Here is a 10,896-nt window from a genome sequence, read left to right on the forward strand (position 1 = left end):
CTCCCTCTCTCTCTCTCTCTCAAAGCCTTCGGCCGAACACCCCTATACAATCCATCATATTTTCGAGCTTTGATCTTCACATTCCAAGTCCATTCAAGCGTCAAGGATCACGGATAAGAAGGCTTGGTGCATTCGGAACTCAAAGGACCTCTTCTCGTTGCTTTTATCCTCTCATTTTGCGTCTAGATTCTTCCCTAGCCTCGAGCTAGTAGTAAGTTGCTATAATCACCTTCTCGAACTATTTTGAAGTGGTTAAAATGATTTGTAACGGTTAAAACTCGTAAACATGCAAGTTGAAACATGAAAGTCTACTAAAAACACTAAAAGTGATGGTTAAAAGCTTGTTTGTTGTGTAAATCTTGTAGTATTTGATTTGTGTAGTTATTTAGGCCCGATCTATGTTGTGGTAGCTCGGATCATCGTTTAACCCGGATTGGTCATGATCTTGGATCATGACATAAGGTTGTTATGGAAGTAACAAGGGTTAAAGGATGAAACTCTACCACACACAAATCATGAACTTGTGTAAAAACGATTTTGCTTGTGAAATAGTGATTAAAACTAGTAGATCTATGGATCTACAAGCGGTATTTTCAAAGAACCAAGTATCAAAGAAATCATGTTTTCTAAAGACGGATCTTACATTAACAAGAATGATTTTTAGAACACACAAGTGTGTGAACACTTGTGTAGCACAAAGTTTCGACAAAATAACTATTTTTGTAAAATTTACAAGAAGATGTAAAGACGGAACTTCTCTAAAAACGAGGTTTTTACAAAATCGGATTGCTTTATATAAAGATCCACTAAATGTGATGGGATTTACTTCATATTTTTGAGTAAATCACAAGTTCATGTAAATTATGCAATTTACATATTTATTTTCTAGTTGTTGTTTTGGACGTTGTTTTGGTTGAATAAGGAAATTGTTGGGTTGATTTATAAAAGAAAATGAGACGCTTGAAAGCGTGGCCACCTCCAGTTACAGAGGAAACTCTGGCGAAATTTTTCCAAAAACCTAACACTTAGAAATATTTTCACTATAAGTGTTAGAAATACTTTTTCGACATGTTTTCAAAACATAAGTTTCGCCACGACTTTATTTACAAAATATCGGAGGTGGGATTTTCACAAAATTAAACGTGATAAATATATATTTAGTAAATATATTTTTCACAACGTTACTTGTCAATTATTTGTGAAGATACATAAATCTTATTTTTAGGGTAAAATATAATATTATCGAACGTTAACGAATCCAAAATAATAGGAACACTTTCACGATAAATATATAAGTTACACCGGTAATTATTATTACCACTCGATCGTTAAAACGTAACTTACGCATTTAAAGAAATATTTATGAACGCGTATTTTTGTCAAGGTATTATTTTGGGAAAATTATGTGAAATAAAAATATAATATTTTTGAGAAAAATATTTATATTTTGGAGTTAGAAATAAAATATATGTTAAGTGAGACTTGAAAATATATTTCGAACACACATGTATTAAATCCCCCATCCTTGGGAAGGAGAATAACTACCAAGTATCTACTGAATATAAACACGAAATAGTTGTCTAACTATTTCCCAAAAACTTAAACCATAAAGCTAAAGCACGGCCGTCCGTCTAATAGAATTAGTACATGTAGGTCGTCGCACAGCTGCTTGATTTGGAGGTATACTTGGTAGAGACGCACCGCTGTGAGTTCATGTCCCCCTTTTCTCTTAACTGTTTTCAGTTTTACAAATTGCGGGGGTGAAATACATGTTACTATGATTACAAGTACTTTATACATGGTATGGTTAGCGTAAGGAGGTTTACTACTTAGATCATGTGAGTGGGTAGGAGCAACATGAGGTCATTAATCCTCATGGTAGGACCGAGGGACAGGAGCGGTAGATCTATCTGGGTGTAGCGAGCCCAGTCCCAGGCCAAACTAGAAACGGACCTCGGGGTGACTTTGTGCCCGACGCATAAATCCGCTAGGTTTGAGTCTCCCTACTTGCACTTCACACATATCAATGGCCTTGCAAACCATTGGTGATCTCAATTCCCTTATTTGCTACATACCAGGATTTTTATACTTACAAATGTTGATTTACTCACTTACACATGAACTCGCTCAACATTATTGTTGATTTTTCAACTTACATGTATTTCAGGGAATTAAAGGATCTGGCGCGGTATGACACGTTTTCCCGCTGCACTAGTTACGAGGTCATCCGGGTTTAGGGGATGTGACTCTTTCCTGGACAAGTCACAGTCCTTAAACTATGTTTATGTTATGTTGATGTTTGAGTTTGTTGAACAATGTTTATGTCGTTAGGAAGTGTTTCCGTTAAGACAATGTTGGTGTATTTGGTTTCTAAAACTTAATTAAATGGATGATCTTGCATGGTTTTATTTCATATAGCTTTGTTATGGTTAAGCTATGGTATTAAGAAGTCACACCAAATTAACCACGCTTCCGCAAAGCCGGGGTGTGACAGTTCTAAACATCTGGATAGAAACATTACTAAGATGAAACTAGGTGATACCTTACTTTTTCACAACTTTTGTCATCATGCTAATGAGAATTTTAACAAAAGGTAAATGAGACTTATAAATTTCATCCATTAGAACCAAAATTCATGAGAAATCATGACGTAGTTAATGAGGATGATTTTTTTTAATCTAATCTCATTTTAAGTGATTTTAAATCATGACGTTAAAGCCCTAAAATATGACTTGGCTTAAGGAATAATCATGGGTCCATCATAAGTCATTCATTGAAATTCGTGGAACTTATTCCAAATGGAATATTCAGACATAATTCATTTATCATTTAACAGACTATCAACTTGTATCTAAATTTTGTCACATATGGCCCATGGTCTTAGAAGAAATTTATTCATACATATACTTTATAAGATTTCTATTAAATATGTCCCTAAGTTTCTTATGACATCTGGACATTAAAGAAATCAAATAAAGTCTAACATATATGTGATAGGTTCCCACATCACGTAGCTCATTGAAACTTTCTTGTAGCATTCTAGAGATATTAAAGATCAGTGGGAGCATTAAGTGTCTTAATAATAACTTGCAATAGTTGCAAGAGGTGGGGGAGTGAAAATTTCACATTACCTAAATTTACACCTCTTGTACAAGACACCGCTCCATCACGACACTGTTCTATCATAACTTGCCTCCTTAAAATCTAATGCTACTCTTACAAAAGTTTCATTGTTGCTTAATTGTGGGCACATTTAGATTTCTTGCTTAAACTAACATAATCCTCAACAAGAGAAATCACAACGACTAACGTCATTAATTTGTTTTCTCTATTAGAATTTGTTGGTCGCTACACATTAACCCTACACATGTTGAGTTCCTAAAGATTTCTAAGCTCGGTGGGAGCAGTCAAAGTCCTTATCATGATTTGCAAGGAATACAAGAGGGGGGGGAAGAGTGTCATTAAATTTCACTCCGAATTTTAACTCCGATTACACCTCTTGTATAACATACTGCACCAACCCTTACAAACTTAGAATGAATATGATAGCAACCTAACCAAGAGCTAATCCATAAAACTGAAACTTCTAATGAACCCAATAATCAACTCAGGAGGTCATCTAGGTTTAAAAGCCTACTAACTTTGATGATTACATAACCTCTCTAATTGAAGTTGAAATGGATTTTGGAAAAGTTTAATAATCTTATATCTCTTAAAATCAAGCCATTAGCGTAAATCAATCATCTGAATGGAATAAAACAGTCTTCTAGTAAAACTGTTTTTATGTGTTCGTGTAACGTTTGGGATTTGATTGAATTACCTAAGAGTGTTCATAAATAAATCAAATCCTAATATAAGCGTTAAGACACAAAGAGGCATGATTGGTTGTCAAAGGTTGTACTCAGGAAGAGATAAATTATTAAAGAATCTTTATTAGATATCTAACAAAAGATTTCTTTGAGGATCATCACTGTTCTAGTAGCTTATAATAGTTTTAAGCTACATTAGATGAACATTAAAACGATTTTCCCTAACAAATGGCTGACACATTTGCATGTTCATTAGATAACAACCTAAAGTTTCAAATTGAAGGTTAAAGAACACTTTATTTGTAAGCCAATAATATCCATGTATGGGTTAATGCAAACATCATAATGTGATGAAAAGCTAACGTAATTATTTTCATCAAAAATCAAGTGGATTAATGAACCTACCTCAAAATGAGTGAGAGCAACTAAGATAAACTTGTCTATATAGATGATATTCTTTTGACAAGTATATGTTACATAAATCAAAGCATTGTTAACACAAACTTTGATATAATAGATCTCAGAGATATCTTTTACGTGATTGATATCATGACATACCGAGATAGACCCAATGGGACATTAGTTCCGTTCCATAAGTTTAACGTTAAATGGGTCCTTACATATGTAACAAACAATATTGCTCTGTTTTAGAGGATAATAGGATAAATGAAATTATTTCCTTATGCTTCATTAATTAGAAGCCTTATGTAAGTTTAAGTCTATACTCGTTTAGATATTACTCACATTGCAACACACTAGATATGTCTAGATTAATGTGTAGCATCTAATGGAGTATCACAATATCTTTAAAAGAAACGAGAGACTACAATTTAAAGAAGAAGTGAGAATTAAAACCGGTTTATTACTCTAACTTTGTGATATTCAAAGATTATAAAATGTAATTTCGGAATATCTTTATGTCAGCAGACAAAACCTATTTCATGGAGGAGTCATAATGCACTGATATTAACAACCTAAGTTATAACGACATAATATAGTCACTAAATGTTGTTGGAAATTTATCAGTGGACTCATAAGTTTATTAACTCCATATAATTAATGTTTTGAAGAATTAGTGTGATAAAGTCAGCTACCATAACTCCTTGAACAGTAACAGTTCAAGAGGTGCTGCATTAAGTTTCGATACGCAATTAATTATTCGTTTATGAACGAATTGAGGAAACTAAGTTTTGTATCGAATACATTCATGATATGCTTAAGGATCCTATAACTGAAGGGCTATTACCCATAAGTCTTATTAAGAGAGCTCATAGACGGGTATTAATTAATAGTCGTGCGCAATTGCATATCGTACTATGAATGACTAAGTATTAGTTAATTTTCCTCATCAGTTTGATTTTGTATGTCTCTAAGAATATGTCAAGCTAGCATAATGGCATATAGACAAATATAGTTACAAATCAAACAAAGGGCTTACGCGTATTTTGATCATAACGATTAGGTTTTAAATTAAGGCTATAGTATGATTAATGGGGGTCCTGAGTCGCATAATGATTCAACGGCTGTATTTTTCTGCTATAGTACTTGTTTAAGGCTAAAATGAGTGTTAACTCCTGATCAGGCTTATCTAATACTCATAGTAAATGATTACTCGGCTAAGTGGGAGAATGTAAGATTAAATATATTTATTTTATGTTTAATCTAGTAGCCATTATAATCATTTACATTATATGGATCAAAATATATAACAATCCTATTAAATAATTAGTTGGTAATTGTTGATGGGCCCAATTACCCTTATTAACTAATTAGGGTTTCCTCTTGGGTGCTTATATAAGGAGAATTATGTAGAGGTTAAGGGGTTACTCAGTTACACAATCAGACACCCTATTAGCCATAACATCATAATGTTCGACCTCCCTCTCCTACAGCTGATACCCTTTTCAGTTTTCTTAGCCACCATCATTAGATTGCACCCTAAGGAGGAACCAGACCAAACTGACAACTATGTCAAACACTATTGTTGCATCTACATCTGGATTCTCTACTGGCCTGTACTGATGCAATCAAAGGTATGTTCACGTGTTTTCCTTCATGAATAAACAGAACTGATTCAACACAATCTACAAGAACAATGTATGTAGACTTCTGAAATAAACTGATACTGGTGTACGGACGATGGTGGTGGTGGTGGTGGACATGGATGGTGGGTGGTGGTGGTGGATGATGGTGGTGGTGATGGACGGTGGTGGGTGGTGGACAGTGGTGGTGATGGACGGTGGTGGGTGGTGATGTTTAACCCTCTGCAGACCTTAGAAAATCTTAGAAGTGGTGGGGTCAAGTTTACACCAAGAAGAGCTCGCGCAGACTTTTTTTAATAAAACGTCTTCAGAAAAACAAACAGTCTGCAGATGGCAATGTATGCGCTTGGTTTGTGCAGGTGGTGGGAACGAACTGGTACTAATCGATTCGGTTCAGTTAAAAACTGGTTCGGCCCAAAAAACGGTTTTTAACCGGTTTAAACTGTTTTTTTAACTGGTTCGGTTTGGTTTGAAACCGGTTTTTTTAGTTTCCTTATGGCACGGCTTAGTCAGTTATTCTCGCAGTTCAAATAAGATTCGGTCAGTTCAGTTTTTTTCTGATTTTGGTCCTAAAACCGATATTTTTGTACACGTGTAACTAGTGCCCAACCAACAATACATAGGGAAATTCTCAAAGTCATAAGAGCATTCACATTCTATCCACCAAATCTTGAGAGATGGGTTTTTAAATTATAAAAAGTGGTTTAAGTGGTTGTGAGTGGAGGAGAGAGAAAATGTTACTGTTCATCTGTATATTTGGAGAGAGAAAAAATATTTGTTTTTAGTGAAAATATATTGATACAGGAGTTGTTTTTTAGTGGAATGTATGTATATTTTTAGTGGATTGGATGTGAATGCTCTAAGTCATAACCATACCAAAGCTTCCATCTATCTAGATAAGCTAATTTTGCCCTATAGAACCTAATTTTGTGACTATACTATAAACGTTAAAAAATGAAAACCAACATGTAAACATGAAATATGAAAACAAATTTAAATATTCAAATACTATTTCTAAATTATACAACCTATTAAGACAATAACAGCAAGGGTATTCACTGTCACCAAAATTTTGAAACATCCAACCTTTCTAAAAAAAAATTGTGGTCGATTCTCGCAAGCGAATCTCACGAAAATACTACTCGGTTGGAGATTCCGATCTTTCCTTTCTTTTACCCGTTATACAAATAGTTTCAGAATTATTCAAAGAATTGGAACACGGATTTAAATCATTTCCGTTAATCATCTTTCCAGATTCCCGAGCTTCTGCAGACTTGGCAAACTCGTCGGAAGCGTTAAAGGTTTCGGGACGGGTAACGCAAAGCCACGTTCTTTGTGACTCGTCCTTGTATTCACCTGTTACAGGTACATGCCACGCCCCTCTCTCCGATTCCTGACAAATAATTAAACTGTTACGTAAATTCGTGTTATGTTACATCTGTGTTGTGTGAACTGCTGGTAGGGCCGCAAAATACCTGAATGACAATCGAGTATGATGGTGGCATCTCGAGTTTAAGTTGACCTTTAGGAAATGCGTAGTGAACCTGCATCACGAGAAAGTTAAAAGACGATTTTGCCCTTCAAAATGTGTGCTTGTTGAAGCCTTTCAATAGGCAACCAAAGCATCTTAAGCATGTTTTCAAGTGCTACTACCATTGAAGAAGCCCAAAGAGGACAAAGTTAACGAACGCACACATAATCAAACGCTTAAAACAAAATAAAATATCAAATACATAGTTATCAATAGCGGACGATAGCGACAACCTACCTATACGATATGTAGCGATAGCGATGAAATAGCAGGCGCTATTTTATGTTTAGCGATACACTAAAAGAAAATTTTAGAAATATTTTATACATATATTTTATCAAAATACGCCGTATATTTCATCCAAATACGCAATTTATATTAAGTTGTTATATTAGAGCAGGAAAAAAAAAAGCCTAAAATCCTGCTATGTATATTAAAAAAAAAAGAAAAAAAACCGGAAATCCCGCTATAATCACAATTTGGAGTCGATAATCAGCAGATTGCGAGATATGGATTGGACGATACGCTATGAAGCGCACGATGGTGAATGCTACTTTCGCTATTGAGAACCATGATCAAATATGATATGTACCTGATGTCTTTCTTTCCACCTGGGAAAGAAATTGCTCCCGAGAAGTTCAAAAATGTGATCTCGCATTTCATCATTAGTCACAAGCATGCACTTGAGTTTTACAGAAGCGTAAAGCCAATACCTAAACGAGGAACCAAAAAATACAACTTTAAAACATCAGAAAACATATCTTAAACCGAATTAGTATCTAAATCACCATTACCAATCATCGTTTGAACCAACTGGTGTTCCATATAGAATCCCATTTTCAATCCACTCCTGAAGTATCTCTCTATTACAAGGATTAGCTAAAAGGGTATGTAGTCGTTTTTCATGTAGAATAACTAGTGGCCATTTGTTGCTTCTGTTATAGAGTTCCTTAACAACAGCTTCAAGCTGATTTATAGCAATTTCAAGAAAACAAAAACGAATGTGTTAGAACAAGGGGCATCTAAACTTTTTAAAAGACCATTAAACGTAAAAAGCATTGAAAAAACAATTGGAGATGTACAACCTGAGGAACGCTAAATCCACCGTCTGCAAAGTTTTGCTGATAGAGTCCGATATTTGCTGCGTCCACTATAGCTTCAAAATCGTTATGTTGATCCAGCCAATTCTAAAAGAAAAAACGTATTGCATTACATATTATAACCAACATAAAGAAAAAAAGATTCCCAGAGTCCAGATCTTGTGCTAAGCAGTTAATACGGTAAAAAATCGGATATCGGTCAAGGACCGACGTTTGAGATATCGGTTATCGCAGTGGGATATCGGTAATTTTAATATTACGCTAAATTTATATATATAGCAATTTAACACTAACAGTTCAGTATACTCTCCTACCATTAACAAATTAACCTTTTGCAACTTGCAAATCACTAACAATTGTAGCAAGTAAAAGCTGATCAAGACTTAAAACACGAACATTTAACAAATAATACTTAAAACACTAATAGCAGCAATAAGAAGAAAGACGAATGGCAGAACAAAGAAGAAAGATACTGATATTGGGAAAATCAGCGATATATCGGTCAATATCGTTGATAATATCGATACTGATAATCTGACTGATAATATCTCACCAGAGGACCGATAACCGATATCACCAATCACGATATTAACTACATAGATCCTGTGAAAATATTTCATCACTAGCTTAATCTCTGAAACAAATACAAAAAGGTAAACAAGAAACATATGTTGTGCAATGTCTAATTGTATATCTGAAATGGAGCATGTCTAGCATGAAATGCACGTTGATCTCGTTTCGCATGCTAACATGGATTCGCCGCTAAGTATGTAGAGCAAATACTCTACCTAGATACTAAAAACAACTAAACAAGCAAAGACTAATTACGTCAAACTATCAAAGACCAGCTTAAAACCAATGTTTACCTGAAACTGAGTGAAGTTAGACCGTTTTTCCCTCTCAACCGCCAACGCAACAACCGACTGCGCAAACTTCTCCGTATCCTCCTTCCCAATATCAACACAAGCCAACCGCTCCCCACATCCACAACAACCACCATCCAAACCAACACTCGTCCTCCGCACCGCCCACTTCCCCTTCCCCAACCACCCAAGCCCATGCCACCCACCCCCATTCTTCACCATAACCTCCTTAACCCCCTCCCCCACCCCACACCCCACTCCCTCCCCCACTCTCCCACTAAACCACCGCTCAATAACCGCCACCGTCTCTTCACCAACACACCGCACACCCGCCCTCAACTTATGCAAATAACCATACACCTTATCCGCATCACCAACCTCCACACTAACCTTCAACAACGCGCTAATCTCCGGTTCCTCCAAACACAAACCTAAAGTTAACATATCATCCTCAACCGCATACGCCTTTTCGGCGTCTAATAACTTAACATAACAAAACAAAGCGGCATCATAAGTCCTTAACCTAGGCTTCACATTATAGTTACCTAAACTCTTAACTAACTCAAACGAATAATCCGCATCGTTATTAGCAGCAGCTAACCTAGATACAGCGGTTATAGTAGCTTCGTTAGGGTTTATCTTACTCGATATCATGTAATTGTAAATGTGGAATCCTTTCTCGATTGCGAGAGCTCCGAATGACTCGGTTGAGTTTGCGCATATGTATAGGAAGCAGTTTAAGTGGTGCAGGTTGAGTTTTAGGTTTTGTGAGATTGCGTAATCGAAGAGAGTGATTGCTCCGGTGAAGTCTTTGTTTTTCGAGCAGGTGCTGAAATCGGAGTGGAATTTGGTCGCCGGAGTTGAAGTTTTGGTGGAGTTTTTCTTCATTGTTGAGTGTTGATTGTTGATTTGCAGGTTTTTGGTGTTATGGTGGTGATGGTGATGATACGGAAAAACCCTAATTTGGTTTGGGATTTTGGGGGTGATTAGAGATTTATGAGAGTATTATTGTAGTCCCTAAAGTATTGGTGAATGTGCACATTTGGTACAAAGTAGGCGGAGCTTGCTTGCGGTTTTTTTTTTTTTAATTAGACTAAATTACAAGTTTTGTTCTTTACGACTTTACGTTTACACTCTTTTGCAGGCGGCGTCATTTGGCGCAAAAGTTAACAGGTTATGTCCCTAATGTTTCAAAATCTTGTACGTAATGTCCTTTGAGCCTATCTTAGTTAAAATTTTCATTTAAGTCAGAGTATTTTTTAATTTTAGTAGACAGATGAGGGTACTTTTGTAATTTTATCCATTTAACTAAAAACATCTTAATTAAAAAAACAAAAAATTAAAACATATATAAACTCAAAACTCTCTCTTTCACTTCTCTCTCTCTCTCTCTCTCTCTCTCTCTCTCTCTCTCTCTCTCTCTCTCTCTCTCTCTCTCTCTCTCTCTCTCTCTCTCTCTCTCTCTCTCTCTCTCTATCTCCTCTCCCAGGCACCATACTGCCATCACCTGCTACCTTCCACCACCACCTTAGAAACCCACCACCTCCCGCC

The 10,896-nt window shown here is 35.8% G+C and overlaps 1 protein-coding gene across 1 annotated transcript; it reads right to left on the reverse strand.

Moving 5' to 3' along the window:
- Positions 1 to 6,831: 6,831 nt before the first annotated feature.
- On the reverse strand, positions 6,832 to 10,335 carry LOC110926420 (proteinaceous RNase P 2). Its single transcript, XM_022170189.2, has 6 exons — positions 9,349 to 10,335; positions 8,468 to 8,569; positions 8,177 to 8,349; positions 7,975 to 8,095; positions 7,327 to 7,395; positions 6,832 to 7,244 (listed from the first exon to the last, which is right to left on the reverse strand). Exons 1-6 carry the CDS (start codon positions 10,231 to 10,233, stop codon positions 6,990 to 6,992), a joined length of 1,605 nt encoding a protein of 534 aa, XP_022025881.1. The 5' UTR covers positions 10,234 to 10,335; the 3' UTR covers positions 6,832 to 6,989.
- Between the last annotated feature and the right edge of the window lie 561 nt (positions 10,336 to 10,896).

This window comes from Helianthus annuus, chromosome 2 (assembly GCF_002127325.2).
Source record: "Helianthus annuus cultivar XRQ/B chromosome 2, HanXRQr2.0-SUNRISE, whole genome shotgun sequence".
Taxonomy (NCBI): Eukaryota; Viridiplantae; Streptophyta; class Magnoliopsida; order Asterales; family Asteraceae; genus Helianthus; species Helianthus annuus.